This window comes from Saccopteryx bilineata, chromosome 2 (genome assembly GCF_036850765.1).
Source record: "Saccopteryx bilineata isolate mSacBil1 chromosome 2, mSacBil1_pri_phased_curated, whole genome shotgun sequence".
In the NCBI taxonomy this organism is placed as follows: Eukaryota; Metazoa; Chordata; class Mammalia; order Chiroptera; family Emballonuridae; genus Saccopteryx; species Saccopteryx bilineata.
Genome location: NC_089491.1, coordinates 383,581,880 through 383,600,974, shown reverse-complemented (window position 1 = coordinate 383,600,974; position 19,095 = coordinate 383,581,880). Strand labels below are relative to the sequence as shown.

Here is a 19,095-nt window from a genome sequence, read left to right as displayed (position 1 = left end):
GGGACGTGGAGCCCGAGCTTTTCGTTTCTGCAGGTCAGGACAAGACCTTCCCGCACTCGGAATCCCACACACCGTCACAGGATTGCACCCTGAGAGACCCTGTCCGTTTCTCCAACGGTCTGCTAGAATTTTAGTCTATTTAATAAATCAGCACTAGTTAAAGTTATAGACTTTTTTTTTCTCCAAAGTGATACACGCTCTACATTTTAATTTCAGAATTTTTTTTCCCAGTTGGAGAGAGAGGAGAGAGAGAGAGAGAGGAATGCTTTTCATGAAAACATCAGCTCTTGTATTTATGTTTTAAGAAAGCAAAGGGGAGGTAAGCACTGCAGCCTGATAACTGGACTTTCTGTTTAGCATTCCCTCCTCTCTATTGGGCCTTAGCGAGGGTTCAATAATCATTGCTCAGGTACATAGTCTTGGAGCTTTGCTTTCTCTCAGACTTGTACACAGTTCTAGGAAGGGTTGTTGCCAAAGCCATCATGTGATTTACTGACCCTCCACTGGGACAAGGGGGAACAGATATAACTTTGTGATTTTATTATAAGGGGGCTGGGTTAATATTTCTAGGTGAAACAAGGTACTATACCGAGTTCAAACATCTGAAGAGGGAGGTTAAGAAACCCTGAGTGTGGGGTGTAAGGATTATTCTGTCCTGGGGCTGTACAGACGTCGTCTGAGGCAGGGAGCAGGAGAAGAAAGGACACATTGTGACCCATTTCCAACACCTCCTGTGTGTAGAGGCGGAAGTGGCCTGCCTGCAGAAGGACACGCGCGGAGGAAAAATAGGAGAGTTACAACATGGCACTTACATAAACAACACCAAACTGGCATAAAACATCTAACAAAATTACACGACTTCAAGCTTGGAATTTTTATACAACATAAATATTAGGGTTCAGCCCATTTAATAATGCTATATAAAATCAAGATTTAAGGCAGTAATGTTCCACATAAACTCTGAAAACAACATTTATGCTTCTTATAAAAGCAGAAAATGATTGCATTCTGTGGGCTTTTCAAAATGATGAATATAATTACATGAAGCAACAAAAATGGATTGAATTAAAAATCCACTAGTTTCAATTTAAGTTGGTTAAGGGGGAAAAATGTAGTTTCTGGCCAAGGACTGAAAAAATTTTACAAGAATCAAAAAAAAAATATTGTATGCACTTTCAGGCAGTCAGGCAGCGTTCTGCTCACATGTATATGCAGCCCAGGAGTCACCAGTGAAACACGAGCTGCTTCAGACCCGCTGAGCTCCAGAAACCCTGCACTGGTGTCGCTGTCACCAGCAGCCCTGCTCGTTCTCTCTCCTCCTCCGATGCCCGGCCACCCCTCAACAGTCCAGTTGCTCCTGTGGTGTCTCCGTGGCACCTTGTGCAATTTATTCTTCGTCAGTTTGGGCTGTTTGGGACTAGCCTTGCGGTATTAACGTAGAATCAGAGCAGTAACCCAATAAGAACAATCTCGGAGGCACCCCTCACTCCTCTGCCTCCATGGGTCAGAGGCCAGTACACGGTCGTCTCCTGTTATTTGAAAAGAGACAGTTCCTCCTGTAATGGTCTTCCTGTTCATAGGCTCAGCGTGGTTCATTTTGTGTGTGTGTGTGTGTGTGTGTGTGTGTGCATGCGTGTGTGTTAGGCGGGAGTAGAAGGTGAAGGGAGGCAAAAAATAAAGAACTGAAGCTAACACTACAGCATGCTAACTTACTAGACAGAGCTAATTACACTGTTATCATTCTCCCCTATTCCAACATCTGTTCGTGAAATTGCTTGTTACTGGCAGTTAGAGTTCTACTTTTTGACTTCGATTGAATTCTCTCTGGAAAGATAGGATGGCATAACCTTGGCTGTTGCTATGAGTTATAATACCGTCAGTCTTCTGTTCTTAGATACAGCATTTGCACATCTAGCTATACACTTATTCATTTCCTCATTTATTTTCCTTGCTCTGTGCTGTCCTGAAGCTGAGACTTGGTGTTTCTTGAGGGGGGCTCACCAGTGATACCTCCTTGCTCACCCAGAGCGCAGTGAGGGGGGTCCCGGGACCTTGGGAGAGTCAGTACAGAGGAGCTGGAGGAAAGGCCCGAAGCACAGCCTGTGTTTACTTGTAGGCATCAAATTCAGGGTGTGCTTGTGTGTGAAAAATGGTATTTAAATCCATGCAACTGAACATCATATATATATATGTGTATATATATATACGCACACACATGCATGTATGTATATATGTATATACTCGAAGCAGCTTTATGCGGTTTCCATTAGCCATAGAGATGAAAGTGGCCGGGACCCGTACCTGGTGCGGAGCTATATTGACCTGCTGGAGCAGAGCTCTCACTGCCGTCTGCAGCTCGTAGAAGAACAATGGCACGGGGCAGTCAGGAGTATGATCCACACTTTCCATGGACTCGGAGCCAGAGAGCTTTTGGATCCATTCCCACTCCTCTCTGTATGTTGAGTCAAGTTAAAATTAGAAGTACAACAAAAGTTCAGAACACAGCTCAGAACGGTTTCAGTGTATATGTCCAGAGCCTGGATAACCAATCTTTGCTGGCGCAATTTATGATATTTGAACTTTGAGCCACCCAAATGGACTTTAAAATGAGCTTTTTTTTTTTTTTTTTTTTTCTAATTTAAGTTTAGTTCACTTATCAAACCACCTATATATACTTCAGGAAAGCCGGTCTAATTTGTATCTGTTTTTTATTTTGGAGTATTGGAGTTTTTAGATATTTTGTAATAATTTCCCGACTGTCTGCATTTTTCTTCCCCTGACAATCTCTGTAAGTTCAAAGATCTTACATTTTGCCACAGGGGCATCTGCTGGTTAATTCAGCATTTGGGTAACCACAGGACTCTGGTCCAAGTCAGGCAACAAACCACAGGGCACATTTCAGCCCTGGCCTGTTGTCATCTCGGGGACTATTTTGGTTTCTTTCCCCTTCCAAAGCCCTGAGGAGAATCACAAACAGGAACACCGGACAGTGCAATAAGAGGAACCTGGGGCCGCGGTCCTTTCGAACCAGTCATGAGCGTTTTCATTCTGCAGGCTCTAGTATGCTCCTAAGGAACTCGCCCAAGTGTCCGCAGAAGGGAAGGGAAGAAGAAGGGTGCTGGGAGGAGAGCACATCTGGTTTATCCCTTGAAGGCTACTCTTCAAAAGCAGCTTAAAAAGATCAAGAGATAGGCCTCTTGGGCAACATGGTTTCTACAGGTATTTTAGCACAAGTCTCTAAACATATTCGCTTGGCTGGGTTTCTCTGCCTCCCGACTCTTCCGGGAACAGCAGCATGCTCTCAGAAGCAGGCTAGAGAGGAAGGGGAAGCCCTCCTCTCCGGGGATGGAAAGAGAGGAGGCGCTAACACGTGTTCCCACTCTCCTGAAAACCCCTCGGGGTTTCCCCAATGGCTTGTACCAGCTGGGGCTCCAATCTGCGGGTCAGAAAATGAAATTGACTGTGACATGAGCATTTCATCAGAAAACTCTCTCTTTCAACCAACTACCCTCTTAGAAAAGTTTCTGTTTTCAAGATATCTGTTTCAATTCTCACACTGGAAAGGACTATGGAAAATTTACCCTTTGTCCCAATAAAAGACAAAATATATCAAGATGAAATCCTCCTTCAATCTGGGCATACCGTTGGCTTCATAAATAATTGAAATCTCCGAGAATCTGCTTGGGAACTGTTTCTTTTCTCCCATCACTGCTACTGAAGCAAATGAGGGGTTCTACTTGGCACAGGCATACAAGCACCTGAAGGAGAACACTGAAAATAGCATCTGTATCAGCTGAGAAAACTAAGGACCAGTGAGAGCACCAGGAAGTGTCTCCCACTAACTGATTGCTTTAATCAATCTCTAAGGATGGGGAGGTGGAACTGGCAGAGTGAAGGAAACTGGAATCTCCTGTAAAAACGAAACTTGGACCCTTGGCAAGAGGAAATTAGATGGTGTAATCTCAAAAAGATAGAGACTAGATGTTTAAGATACAAATGTAGAAAATGGATGAAAGTAACCATTGCTGAGTCAACCCACAGATGAGCCTCTAACCCAGGGGTCGGGAACCTTTTTGGCTGAAAGAGCCATGAACGCCAAAATTTTAACATATTTTAAAATGTAATTCTGTGAGATCCATACAACGACCTGTGTTCGTTATGCATTATCCAATAAAAATTTGGTGTTGTCCCGGAGGACAGCTGTGATTGGCTCCAGCCACCCGCAACCATGAACATGAGCGGTAGGAAATGAATGGATTGTAATACATGAGAATGTTTTATATTTTTAACGTTATTATTTTTTTTATTAAAGATTTTTCTGTGAGCCAGACGCAGCCATCAAAAGAGCCACATCTGGCTCACGAGCCATAGATTTCGACCCCAGCTCTGACCTCTTGGGTAGGACTGAGATCAGTCATGTTGATTGTAGAAGCGACCACCAGATGGCAGACTTCCAGTCTAGGTGTAGTTGATAAGAGAGGAGAGAGTGTGGCAGCGAGGGAGTGTTTGACAAGACCACCACCGTCCTCATCTTCACTGTGAGCAGCTAGTACGTCATAATGAACACAGTGTGACACTATCATTAATCAACTCGCCAGGATTTGAGATGACCAAATCAGAGTCTGCTTTGGTTAAATAAATCCATAGAGCTAACTGGGATTTGGGGGTCTGCTTTGTACTCTGAAGCCTGAAAAACTGGAGAGTCCTTTTTCTCTGATCTAATCTTTCCTTTCCTTTAAATATATATATATTTTTTCATGCTAAGCACAAGTCAGTAGACTTTCAGAGGCCGGCTAGAGGGCTAGTTGTACAGCTGAGCCTAATTACCAAGATGGGCGTCCTTCCCAAAGCTGGCAGGGCAGCCCACCCCAGTGCCCGCATGGGGCAGTCCAGTGGCTCAGGCCTTGCTCATCCTTTTCTTCCCTAGAGAATCAGAGCAAGTGTAGAAAACACACAAAGTCCCCAGGCCAGAGGTTTGGGGAAGGGGCGGTGGGGGAAGGGGTCCTTTAAGATTAAGGGGAAATCCTTGCTCTACTAGAACCTATTTCCACAGTGATATTTAAACAAATAGTGACAATAGGCTGTGAAGAAAAGATACTGGAAATAGCAATGTTGAAAGCAGAGGGCACCTGTGCATTAACCAGCTGGGCATCAGTGGCCGCGCAGTGGATAATCCAGAGGGGGAAAGGGAGGGAACTGCCCCCTTTTAGTGGCCACACAACAGCACCAGCCCTCCTTGTCCTAGTGCTGACACGCGGCTCTGCCCCTGCCCCCCGCCCCCCAGCCGGCGCTGGCTCCGGAGGACAGCTCACCGTAGAAACCGTACTGGGACGCATCACTCCGCTTTCCTCCTGACGCACCAAACCCATCACTCAAGCCATTGTTTCATCACAAGGAAAATCAAAGCTCCTCACAACTTACTTGGAAATGTTATTGTTCTCACGGACCTTCACGTGGCAGAGAATGTTGGGCAACTTTTGGGTAACCAGTACTTTGATCTGATCCACAGAGCTACAGAGCTTTAGGTAGCCCAGGTATAAGCCAGGGAGGAGACGCTGATGACTCCTTTTGTGATAGGAGAGGATGTCCTGTGGGGTGAAGAACAAAATGAAACCCCTTGAGAGGCAATCTCAAAACTTTTTTCTTTCTTCGGTGTAACACGTGAATTAAAGGAGCCGCAGCTGAGTCTCGAGGTGAGATACCTGGGATTCCACCGTGGAGGTCGGGGACAGCCAGTCTGAGCTTCAGGAGAATTATCCTCCAAATTTGGTAACCGGCCACTAACATATTTTGCATGCTTATTTTCCTAAGATTTTTGAGCAGGGGTAGGTGTGTGGGTTGTGATTAGGAAAGGACTGGTGGTGATGGTGGCAGTTACTAAAGAAAAATAGAATTGATAATGTGTGTCTTTGGAGGGCTTATGGCGTAGCTGGGGGGAACAGACATCCACAAGTGTGAACGCTGACAAAGCAGTGCAGGAAGCCTCACTATTTCAGGATAATTGGTGTCAGGAAGAATCTGTTTCAGATAACACCACTTAGAATAGGATAAAAATTTTATAGTGAGTAGAAAAAAGATTTGATTCTTCATCATGAAAAATGAAACAAAGTATAATAACAGTTCTCTTTATCTTATTAATATTTAAGTTGTAGCCATACTTATTCATTAATTCTGAAAATAAAGAGAGAATCCAATATTGATCCTTCCTTTGGCATAGTTTTTTAAATACTGAATTCTGCAATAGCCGAAACACTGTCTCATATTTGACTTTCACAACGAAGCAGGTACTTTTTTGCAAGAGTTTGCAAAAGTTTCATATATATTTTTTTCCTGACACTTAAAATGGTTTTGATATTCAAGTAATTCTCCTATAAAATCCTTGTTTCCTTTATGTTCTTCCATTGTTAACTGATCTACCACCAAATTGTAACTAACTTTGCACGTGGTCTGATGAGGTCTCCACATCATCTTCATCAGCCTCACAAAATACTGTATCTTTTACGAGATTTAAAAAGTTACTTTGTGGCGCAGTGTATAAGAGCATCGGACTGGGACGCAGACAACCCAGGTCCGAAACCCCAAGGTCTCCGGCTTGAGCACAGGCTCATCAGCTTGACCATGGGGTCACGGGCTTGAGCGTGGGATCATAGACATGACCCCATGGTTGCTGGCTTGAGCCCAAAGGTCACAGGCTTGAAGCCCAAGGTCGCTGGCTTGAGCAAAGGGTCACTCACTCTGCTGTAGCTCACTGGTCAAGGCATATATGAGAGTGCAATCAATGAACAACTAAGGAGCTGCAACAAAGAATTAATGCTTCTTTTTCCCTTCCTGTCTGTCTCTATCTGTCCCTCTTTTTGTCTCCGTCAAAAAAAAAAATCTCCTTGTAACCGCTTTGCATTGTATTGTCACAGGGCAGTCTTCCACGGGCAGCAGAGACGGAGGCGAGTTGTTGGTGTAGCTAAGCACAGAGGGATGTTTGAGTCGAGTCTCATTTATATGTGGTCAGCTCTCTAGTGAACAATTTCGGTTGTGGCTTTAGCTCTCCTATATGACTGCAGTAACTCAGATAACGAGTAATTGGGAAGACAGTTCCCCAGCCCCTCATTTCAGTAGGTATGACTTTGTAAACATTGGGGCAGTGCGGGGGTGAAACAGAATTAAGAGTTCTGAGTCAGGTAACTGATTAAAACATTAAAGGATTCCTATAGGCAAAGGATTCCTATAGGCCAGAGGTTAGCCTGATTTTTCAAAGGGGGTAAACAAGGAGGGAATCAACTCTACCACTAAATGTAGGGAAGGTGAAAAGAAAGACAAACATTCTACCTGCACAGAATTCTGTGTGGAACAGAGAGGTAGTGTAGCCTCCCTGCCCTGTTCTCAGTGCAGCGATCCCTCCTCTGTAGAGTTAACATCTGCAACATCTACTATGTGCTATTGTGTATTGTCTCCTTTGTCGCGGCCTTTACCAAACATAATGGATTCCAGGCTCTACAGGAGATGCTGGGGTTTCAGGTAACCTGATAAGATCACTGCTTTTGAAGAGATCAAGAAGAGTGGTAAACATATGATCACAATACACTGTACTGAAATTAGTTTTATAACAGAGACAGTGTAGGCATACAGAGGAAGGAGTACTGAATTTATATTTTTCTTATTTTATGCTCTTTTTTTGAACTAGACTATAAAATTAATGGTGGTGCTGTTGTTGTTTTTAATTGCTCTGTGTCCTTGGTACCCAGTGCTAATATGTACGTATGTAATAGGTGCACAATATGTGGAGTGAGGACAGTTCCCTAAAACAGAACATATGGGAAGAGCAGAAGAGGGACAGAGTAAGAAAGGCCGCCATCAGGGTCACAAATGGTCATGTGACTAGTAAGGACAGAAGAGCAAAGGCAAGTAACTTAAGATATTTGGCCAAAACCCCCAAAACAAAACAGACTAGAAGAAATTTGATTTCATGACCCAAGGGGGAAGGAATGTTTTTAATATCAGGAGGTAGATATAGCTTAACTTTTACTGTCTTTTATTTTGTCTCTTCAGAACAGATCACAGGTAAGCAGTTGAGTAGAGGAACCTCAGTCAAGGTGAAATTTTGAGACATGAACAAGGTAATCAAAGAGAGAACTGGTTAACGAGAGGAGAAAACCGGAAGTATTCAGGTCAGGAGGATCTGATGATATGCACCCTGGGGGTACTTGCTATACAAGCAGATGTCGCCACAAACCCACAGGTCATTATTTTTGAGAAGTGATGGAGAGCTAGAAAGTCCCTGAAGACTAGGAGAGGGAAAACATGCCTCTCTTTGAATCAAGACGGGGAGAAACACAGCAATTAAAGACCACCAACTGATCGATCTTTGTGAAAACAGAAAGAACCATAGAACAATCAATTTGCAGTCACTCAGGAAATCCTGAGACATTCAGTAGGAGTCAGCATCACTTTGTGAAGGGCAAATCAGACAGAGAATTTTAATTTGTAACAGCAAAAGATCAGGCCCCACAGAGCAGGGAGAAATCTCCAGGCTCACCGGTTTCGCTAGATAATCTGGAAAGAGTAGACTTTTACCCTGTTATTTTAATGAAGGGAGTGTCCAGGTTGAAGATTTGTGAATGATGGAGATGGTGTGGGAACAGTAGACTTACTGAGTGATGACCCAGAAAGGACTAGTCCTGAGGGGCCAGTCTTTTCAACTTCTTTATTGACATTCCAGACAAAGAAATAAAAAATGTGTATCAAATTTGTGGGTCCCAAATTTGGTGTGGTTTTGATTTTTCTGGAAAATAGTAATAAAGCTCTGAATGACCCTATGTATGGGAAAAATAAGCCTATCATAATTGGGGTTGAAACTTAACAAGAAAATGTGCTCTTAAAGACTCCAGCTCATAGTACAAATCTAGGATGAGTATGCGGATAAGAGAAAAAACACGTGGGAGTCGGAATTGACCACAAATAGAATGTAACCTGGGAACATGCTGTGGTTGTGTAAAAACCAGCACCATTCTGGGGTGGAGGAATTGACTCTTTCGTTCAGTGTGTTCTTTAAAGACTATTGCTGAGCATCTTCGATGTGTTTTCCTACCTTTACATAGTAATTTTATCCTTTATTAGTCAGGACGTTTTGGGGCCTGAGAAATGCATGAGAAGAGAAAGAAGCTGTCCCAGTCACATAACCTGAGGACGCTAGAAAGGCCCCCAAACCAAACCAAATGCCTGTGGATTTATATCTTGCCTTCCTCGACCACTAAACCACATCTGTCACCTCTGCTTCCCCTAGAGCACTTTTTTATCTCGTTTCCAGCCAAGTGGACTCATTTTTTATTCCCTGGGCATGCCCTAAGCTCTTTTTCTGATTTTTTGGTTTGTTTTAGGGCTTCACTCAGTCTACCAACTTTTATTGAGCACCTACTACGTATCAGGTGTTGTACAAGGACATTAATGACGTCAAGCTGAATAAGACATGACCCTTCCTTTCATGGAGCTCACACGTCTACGTAGGACAGCTACATGTCAGCAAGTTTTCTACCCAGTGTGTAAAGACCGTAAGAAATACGTGTAAGGTTTGTTTTGGACCCAAGGAAGGGTGAGATCTACTTTTCTAGCTTCTGCCTCATTTCTTTTACCACACCCTGTATTTAATTCTATTTAGCTCCTTCCCTCCCTCCCTTCCTCCCTCCCTTCCTTCTTTCCCTCCTCCCCTCCCTTCCTCCCTTCCTCTGTCTCTTCTATCCCTCCTCTCCTCCACTTTTTCCTTTCTCTTCCTCCCTCCATCTTTTCCTCCCCATTTCTTTCTATCTCCTTTTCCCTCCACCTGGCAAACTTAACCTACCCTCCATGGCTCAGCCAAATGTTACCTCTTCTGTGACACCTTCCCTGATATTTCCCGGTGGAATTAATAGCCGCTTTGTCTGAGTTCCCATAGTACGCTGCTTGTGCTGCTATCAGGCTCTGGTTTAATTCTGCCTTGTATTACCTTGATTTGTTTACAAGTCTGTCTCCTTCCCTTGACTGAACTCCTTGAGACCAGGGACCTTGACTTATTCATTTGTTTTTCCTGTAGCACCTAGAAGAATTCCTGGCACCTCCTTGGTGCTGAACAAATGTTTATTAAATATGAAGTGAGAGGCCCAAAGGGACTGGGCCTCTGGGAGAGAACATGTCAGGCAGTAGCTGGGAAGGGCACCTCCGCCTGCTCCCTCCTGGCCAGATAGCCTAAGGGCGTGTTCGGAGGAGGCTCCCCACTGGCCAGACAGCCTAAGGGCATGTTCGGAGGAGGCTCCCCACTGGCCAGACAGCCTAAGGGCGTGTTCGGAGGAGGCTCCCCACTGGCCAGATAGCCTAAGGGCGTGTTCGGAGGAGGCTCCCCACTGGCCAGACAGCCTAACGGCGTGTTCGGAGGAGGCTCCCCACTGGCCAGACAGCCTAACGGCGTGTTCGGAGGAGGCTCCCCACTGGCCAGATAGCCTAAGGGCGTGTTCGGAGGAGGCTCCCCACTGGCCAGACAGCCTAAGGGCGTGTTCGGAGGAGGCTCCCCACTGGCCAGATAGCCTAAGGGCGTGTTCGGAGAAGGCTCCCCACTGGCCAGACAGCCTAAGGGCGTGTTCGGAGGAGGCTCCCCACTGGCCAGATAGCCTAAGGGCGTGTTCGGAGGAGGCTCCCCACTGGCCAGATAGCCTAAGGGCGTGTTCGGAGAAGGCTGTGGGTGCTGCTTTTCCAGTAGCCCCCATGCTGTGTCGTTGGTCAGGGGATGGAAGCTGAGTACCCAGGGACAGGACAGCAGAGGGTATAAAATGGTGGCCAGTGGTCTTTGTTGGCCAGCCCGAGATTATTGGTGCAAAGAATGTAAATTTTCTGAATTGTTATTATTATTATTATTATTATTATTCTGAAGCTGGAAACGGGGAGAGACAGTCAGACAGACTCCCGCATGTGCCGGACCGGGATCCACCCGGCACGCCCACCAGGGGCGACACTCTGCCCACCAGGGGGCGATGCTCTGCCCCTCCGGGGCATCGCTCTGCTGCGACCAGAGCCACTCTAGCGCCTGCGGCAGAGGCCAAGGAGCCATCCCCAGCGCCCGGGCCATCTCTGCTCCAATGGAGCCTTGGCTGCAGGAGGGGAAGAGAGAGACAGAGAGGAAGGGGAGGGGGAGGGGTGGAGAAGCAAATGGGCGCTTCTCCTATGTGCCCTGGCCAGGAATCGAACCCGGGTCCCCCACACACCAGGCCGACGCTCTACCGCTGAGCCAACCGGCCAGGGCCCTGAATTATTTTTTAACTTTTAAAATTAAAGAGATTTGCGTCGGCCTAGCGTGCGGAGGACCTGGGTTCGATTCCCGGCCAGGGCACACAGGAGAAGCGCCCATTTGCTTCTCCACCCCTCCGCCGCGCTTTCCTCTCTGTCTCTCTCTTCCCCTCCCGCAGCCAAGGCTCCATTGGAGCAAAGATGGCCCGGGCGCTGGGGATGGCTCTGTGGCCTCTGCCCCGGGCGCTAGAGTGGCTCTGGTTGCAACATGGGGACGCCCAGGATGGGCAGAGCATCGCCCCCTGGTGGGCAGAGCGTCGCCCCTGGTGGGCGTGCCGGGTGGATCCCGGTCGGGCGCATGCGGGAGTCTGTCTGACTGTCTCTCCCTGTTTCCAGCTTCAGAAAAATGAAAAAAATAAAATAAAAATAAAATTAAAGAGATTTTATGAAAACTGCTGGACTCTCAACTTTTCTTTAAAAATTGGAAAATATTTCCGCATTGAGACTACTTTTTTTCCTCACTGGAATTAGCTGAGGATGAATAGGGCTGTTCCTTAAATGAGACATGCACTCTCCAGATTACTGTGGTCTCTGTTACTTCTACTAGTTTTTAAATTGAGATATCATTCATGTACATAAAATTCATCCTTTTAATGTATGAAATTCCATGTTTTTATTATATACACAGGGTGGGTAGCACTATTTAATTACAGACCATTTTCACTTCTCCAAATGAAAAAAATAAAACCCTTTGCATTCATTGGCTGTCATTCCCAGTCCCTCCTCCGCGTGTCTCTGGAACCACTGATATGCTTCCTGTCGCTATGGACTTGCCTATTCTGGACATTTCATATAAATGGAATCAGGTAATACATGGCATTTTGTTGGCTTCTGTCACTTAGTGTAATGTTTTCAAGGTTCTTTCTGTCATAGCAGGGGTCAGTACTTTGTTCATTTTTATGGCTCAGTAATATTCCATTATACGGATATACCCCTTTTATTTACTTATTCATTAGTTGTTGGACATTTGGCTACTGTGAATAATTCCGCTGTGAATATCAGTGAACAAGTGGATGTGTGAAACCAGTTGTTGTTTTTTATACCCAGCCCACTTGGCTCATTTCCATTAGTCTTCCAGATTCCAGGAGTTTTTGGTCCCCATGTTAGCAGCTGCTTAGAGATAGGGGGAGTAGGAGTGTGCTAGAAAAAAGGCAGGAAAGGACAGACAGGGTGGTAGGACCTGGGCACCTCGGGTGTAGGAGATGCTGGGTCCCTTGGGGTGACAAGAGACTGCCTAGGAGAAGAGAAGGAAAGCAGAGATGGGAGGAGATAGAAGGCAAGCTTCACACTGCTTTGGATCAGTCAAGCTTTTCAAAGAGGACCCAGAGGAAGGAGGGGAGGTGCGCGGAGCAGCCGGCGGGCTGGCAGGGGCACCAGCTCGGGGTCAGAAGATGTCCGTCTCAGTCACTCCTGGCTGCTTTTCAGCTGCGTGCGACTTTGGCCAGTTATTCCCTGTCATCTGTAGCATCATTTATGAATTGGTCACAATAAAATTAGCCACTCAACCTCATTGGGTTTTTGTGAGGATCAAATAATGCCATAGGTGTGGCAAAGTGTCATAAATTTGAAAGTGTAATACAAACGAGAAATTACAATTCATAGAAAACTTCACCTGTGGGGCTTCCTCCAGTTATTGAAGTGCCTGCTGAAGATCATGGTCAGAGTGACCAGCACCTGAGAGGGCCTCCCCACTGGAAGTGCTCTCCTGTGCGTTTGCTCAGAGGGACCCTGGCTCGTTCGCACTAACTCTCCTTTCCTACTGGAAGTGCTCTCCTGTGCGTTTGCTCAGAGGGACCCTGGCTCGTCCGCACTAACTCTCCTTTCCTACTGGAAGTGCTCTCCTGTGCGTTTGCTCAGAGGGACCCTGGCTCGTCCGCACCGACTCTCCTTTCCTACTGGAAGTGCTCTCCTGTGCGTTTGCTCAGAGGGACCCTGGCTCGTCCGCACCGACTCTCCTTTCCTACTGGAAGTGCTCTCCTGTGCGTTTGCTCAGAGGGACCCTGGCTCGTCCGCACTAACTCTCCTTTCCTTCTGGAAGTGCTCTCCTGTGCGTTTGCTCAGAGGGACCCTGGCTCGTCCGCACTAACTCTCCTTTCCTTCTGGAAGTGCTCTCCTGTGCGTTTGCTCAGAGGGACCCTGGCTCGTCCGCACTAACTCTCCATTCCTACTGGAAGTGCTCTCCTGTCCGTTTGCTCAGAGGGACCCTGGCTCGTCCGCACCGACTCTCCTTTCCTACTGGAAGTGCTGTCCTGTGCGTTTGCTCAGAGGGACCCTGGCTCGTCCGCACCGACTCTCCTTTCCTACTGGAAGTGCTCTCCTGTGCGTTTGCTCAGAGGGACCCTGGCTCGTCCGCACTAACTCTCCATTCCTTCTGGAAGTGCTCTCCTGTCCGTTTGCTCAGAGGGACCCTGGCTCGTCCGCACCGACTCTCCTTTCCTACTGTAAGTACTCTCTTGTGCGTTTGCTCAGAGGGACCCTGGCTCGTCCGCACTAACTCTCCTTTCCTACTGGAAGTGCTCTCCTGTGCGTTTGCTCAGAGGGACCCTGGCTCGTCCGCACCGACTCTCCTTTCCTACTGGAAGTGCTCTCCTGTGCGTTTGCTCAGAGGGACCCTGGCTCGTCCGCACTAACTCTCCTTTCCTTCTGGAAGTGCTCTCCTGTGCGTTTGCTCAGAGGGACCCTGGCTCGTCCGCACTAACTCTCCTTTCCTACTGTAAGTACTCTCCTGTGCGTTTGCTCAGAGGGACCCTGGCTCGTCCGCACTAACTCTCCTTTCCTTTCCGGGCATGTGTGGCAAGGATTTCTTTCTTTCAAATATATAAGCGAGAGGGTCAGGAATTTGAGAGGGTTAGACCCTGGAGTTTCCCTGGGCACTAGGGATTAGTAGATTAGTTACGGGCTCAGATTTTGTACAAGCCCTCACCTGTTTGAAAAGCCCACCGTGGGTCATATAGTCTTTATACAACTTTTCCGTAGTTCTTATGAAAAGGTAGAGGAAGAAAGAAAATACCCCAAGGCATGACTGAGCCAGTCCCTGGGGTCTCCTGGGACAGCAGGGATGTGGAGGAGGTGGCCTGGGTATGCCCTGAAGAGAGCCCAGTGTGGGCTGCATGTTTCTGGTAGAGAAATAATAAGAACCACTGCCATTTCTTGAGCACTCACTTTGTGATACTCTTCTAGTGTTTCATATGTTAGCTTATTTACTCTTCATGAGAACCCCAAGAAGTAGGTTAAAAGGGCATTTTTCCCCCAGGGGAGGAACTACTTGAGGTGAGAAGCTCAGTCACATAAGTAGAAAAGGTGGGGTCAGGAATCAGACCCCGTCAGCCTGATTCCAGGCGGTGGCTCAGGATGTCACGTGATACAGCAGAAAGAAGCTGGGCTTCCATTCGGAAGGCCGGGTGGTCATCAGTGCCCTGACCCTGAAAATGACGGGGCTCTGTGGCCCACAGTGCGGGAGGTACCCCGACAGCTCTGGCAGCCACTGCGACCTACCTCTCCTCTCACGCTCAGTTGGTGGGACCAGCTCTTGACATATTTGATCTGGAGTCTGGGAGTGGTTGGATCCCAGCCCTGGTAGTTTTATCCCCCGTTTCCTGTCCAGTGTGAGACCTCCTTGGGAAGGGGTGAGAGAGAGAAATAGGAGGAGGAGAAAGGCGAGTGGGGGTGGGGGGGAATGACATCAAGCAGGAATGTGCCAGTCAGCGGGGGTAAATTTTCCACTTGGATCTGTGTGGAAACCTGATCTTGCCTCTATTTTTGGTCTCCTTCTCTAACAACCTTTCGCCAGATTGGAATTTTTCTGCACCTGTAACACATTTTTAATGTAATAAGTCTAGGAGAAACCAGGTATTGTATCATGCTGGGCCTGCGCTGTGTTTCTAGGAGGGGAGGTGGCCCAGACCCTGGTTATCCCTATAGGGGATTAGTGTATTAGTCACCCCGTAAAAGCTCAATTTATTATGATTTTTTAAATGTTTCTTTTAGCACTTGCTTATAAAAGGTGAAGAGGGGAGCCACGAATGTGTCTGTGTTCCCTGCCCCCTGTCTGTCTCTCTCACACACACCCCCTCTATCAATTTCAGATGAACTCAGATTCCATAGAAGCACATCCAGAGGCTTTGGCCAATTAGCCTACCTTTGCTCCATCAGACTTTGTCCTTGTTTGGGACGGGCGACCAATGGAAAGGTGAGATCGATAGACTGGCCACCCCTCAGAGGGGAGTGGAGGTAAGCTGGCTGGTGGCGTAGCCGTTTGGGGCGATGGCCCAGCCTGGGATTGGGCTTGTCAGTGTGGAGTGGGGCCCTCCCCCCACGGCTATGGAACACACGCCATGGTTTGCACAGGACTCAAGTGGGATGTTTCTGTCAGCATTGCTGCCTAACTGACAGTTCCATAGAACTCATCCCCATCCCTAGGCTTAAAAAAGAGGAAACAGGCAAGAAAGAGAAGCAGCTTGAAGCCCATATTGACGTGAGCACGTGAGAGGCAGTGTGGTAGCGTGGAGTGTGCAGGACTCAGAGCAGATGTGGGGCAGTCCCGCCACCCGGGTTAAAAGGCTGGGTCTGCACTGCCTGAATTTGAATTGTGCTGGTATTCAGTTGTCAGGCAAGCCTTGGACCTTCCGTCTCATCTCCCATTCCCACTCACTGAGCTCCTGCCCCCTGCCCCCTGCCCCAGAGCAGGGTGCCGTGCAGCAGAAGGAAACCTGCTTCCGGTCAGAAGACCCGTCCGCAGGTCCCGGCCCTGCCATTGGCTCGCTGTGTGCTCGGTGGCAATCCAAGTTTGGTGGGGCCTGAACCTAGTCCAATTTTGGGTTCTTTCCTTAAGATGGAGAATACACAATTATGAATGTGGAATCGTTAGGTTCCTGCCAGGGCCTCTGCAGGGGCTTACAGAGCGAAGGGCTGAACACTACAGAACCTTCCTCAGCATCACCAAGTCAGCCCGTGTGAGTGGCCACATGTCACATAACCTTCGTGAGCCTCAGTTATTTCATCCCTGAAGTGGATTTAATCATGTCTGTCAGTCTCAAGGGAGTTGTTTAAGGAACAAGCAACAGTCAATATGTTTAAGAGTGCTTTTGTTTAAAGTATGTGTATATATACACCTACATACATTTATAGTCTGGAAATGTATCACTATTACAGCAGAGCACTACGCAAACATTCGTCTCAGTGTTTCTCATCGGTTCTTTGGTCAGTGGCATTTTCAAGGTGCGCTTTACTTGAATTCCAGGTCAGGCAAGTGACAAAAGCAAGGCTCCGAGTCTTTTCTCTGTGTGTTATACAAACAGTGGAGTGTCTCTGGGCCCTGTCCACTCCAGCCCTGCATATGCAAATGGCTTTCCAGTGTCTCTGGGCCCTCTCCACTCCAGCCCTGCATATGCAAATGGCTTTCCAGTGTCTCTGGGCCCTCTCCACTCCAGCCCTGCATATGCAAATGGCTTTCCAGTGTCTCTGGGCCCTCTCCACTCCAGCCCTGCATATGCAAATGGCTTTCCGTACATTTCACTGGCGCCTTGGTAAGCGTTTTTGGAACTTGAGCGATGTTAGGAAATTGAAAAGGCGACCTACCTGGATGGTTATCAGTAAGATGTCTAAGGCGGTCGGCTCCTCGGGCGTTGACAGGGACTTCCTCTGACTTTGAAGCTTTGAGATCTGCATCCATTTGCCATTAAAAAATGAGTAGAGCATCTCCACCTCTCTGATGGTGACTATGAGGGTGTTCCCGTGCCGGTCTTTAATGGGCTCGTAGTAAACTCTGCCCAAATTGTGTGTTCCAAGTAAATTCTAGAAGCAAGCAGATTTCCGGTAGCTTAAGTGATGTACAAACAAGTCATCATAACTGCAACAAAAGACACTAAATAATTATCTGACGTTTCTGAGAAGGTGTTTTTTTTTTTTCTTTTTAGCAGACTTAAACCTAGACTATGGGGCATCATAGAAATGTACTTAACAGAAGCTCAAAGAAAATGTCTTCACCATAAGCCTGCAAAGAGCATAGCAAAAGGCACAAAAATTATGTTTTCTTAAGCAAATTCAATATCTGTAAATATCTCTTACCCACATCGACACACCAGCACATAAACCTCAGTTACTAGCACTTGAAGAGAATCCCAGATGTTTTAAAGAAAAATGCCTGATATTTCAAGTATGCTACTTGTGGAGTTTTCAAGAGGTCCACAGTAAACCGGTATGAAGTGGGGTTGTTTCAAATGAAGAAGTGAATTGACAATGTAGCACATTGTACAGCTCCCCCCAATGCTGCGCATTCTCTTCAATATACTTTAATTGGGAGATTGGCCTGGTTTGACTTGTCTGTGTTTCAGGGAGTTCTGTTCATCTGAAGCTTTGTTAAAAGTGTTTGTGGGCTAGGTCAGCTGAGGCAGACAATGCTTTTGAACGGCCGGAAGGGAAGGACGCCACATTAAATGTGGAGGGGCCCAGGTAGATGCTATTACACATTAAACAGTTTCACAAATATGGGGTGTGAAGAGCACCTAGAGGAATAGGATAAAATACTCTTAATTTGAATACCTATTTCTTTTTTTTTTTTTTTTTTTTTTGGAGAGAGAAAGAGGGAGGAAGAGAGAGAAGAATCAATTAGTAGTGGATCACTTTAGTTGTTCATTGATTGCTTTCTCATATGTGCCTTGACAGAGGTCTCCAGCAGAGCCAGTGACCCCTTGCTGAAGCCAGTGACCTTGGGATCATGTCAAGGATCCCATGCTCAGGTTGGTGTGACCTTGGGTTTCAAACTTGGGTCCTCAGCCTCCCAGGTCGATGGCTCTATCCACTTTACCACCACTGGTCGGGCAAATATCTATGGTTTTTTAAAATTATAAATCATCTCAGAGCTTCTAGCTGTTTTTTTTTTTTTTTTTTTTGTCAGCTTACCTAAATACTAATGAGATAAGCTGTTAACAAGAGAGCAGAAGTAAAACTGGAAATTGTAAAAGTAATAAGGATGGCCTAAAAATGAATACGCCAGCTATTCAGTGTCCACATCAACAGAAGCACTGAAATGTTCCCTCACAGGTAGGGACTGTGTCTTAAATTTTTTTTTAATTGACAAGGACAGGACACACAAGGAAGAAAGTTAATAAATAATTGTGGACATATAAAATTTCATTTGGCAGGGTTGCTATTTTTTAACAATTACCTAATCACTCAGATTATTCCTTTTCAATAGTTTACTTTTAAATCATTGAGAAGTAAATCAGTAAGGATTTAATTCAGCCCTCTGTAGCACCATGGTTTTAGATAAAGTCATTTCCTGGGAAGTAATGCTGGCCAGCAGCAGTGGTATGCCGGCCAACTGGCTATCAAGAAAAAGAAGACAAGGCCTGACTTACAGGTTATGCCAATGTCTGTGGTGTAAATACTCGCATCGTAAGCTGATTTCAAACTACTAAGGTCTTGACAATAGACTTTCAAAATTCCTAAACGTCTAACAGTTGGCTTTCTTAAGCCAGAGGTTGTTGGCTCTAGCAAACCACTGCTGTTAAGTGTTTAGTTATACTGGTGTTGAATTTCAGGGCTGGCTGCTATTCATTGATTTTTAGACTTCTGAAAAATTATTTACTCCTTTTGGCCCTGAGTTTCATCATCTAAAATTAAGCATCCTTACAATTCATTAGGATATCCCTTATCCTAATCTTTCCCTTATAGAGTTTTGGGAGGGGTGTAGTCAAGCAATGCATGAGAAAACAGTTTGTAAATTCTCATGTTTGATACAAGTAGGGGTTGGGCCTTTTTTTACTGCTCTAATTGGAGCCCCACCCTGGT

At 46.3% G+C, this 19,095-nt stretch overlaps 1 protein-coding gene across 1 annotated transcript in view; it reads right to left on the bottom strand.

Annotated features, from left to right (window-relative positions):
* ANKFN1 (ankyrin repeat and fibronectin type III domain containing 1) overlaps positions 1–19,095 on the bottom strand; it is a 349,730-nt gene that overhangs the window by 36,384 nt on the left and 294,251 nt on the right. The window contains exons 14-17 of the mRNA XM_066255513.1: positions 16,882–17,097; positions 5,422–5,588; positions 2,302–2,452; positions 590–758 (exon numbers count right to left, since the gene is read on the bottom strand). Of these exons, the coding sequence (XP_066111610.1) occupies positions 590–758; positions 2,302–2,452; positions 5,422–5,588; positions 16,882–17,097 (703 nt within the window). The remainder of the gene's footprint in view (positions 1–589; positions 759–2,301; positions 2,453–5,421; positions 5,589–16,881; positions 17,098–19,095) is intronic.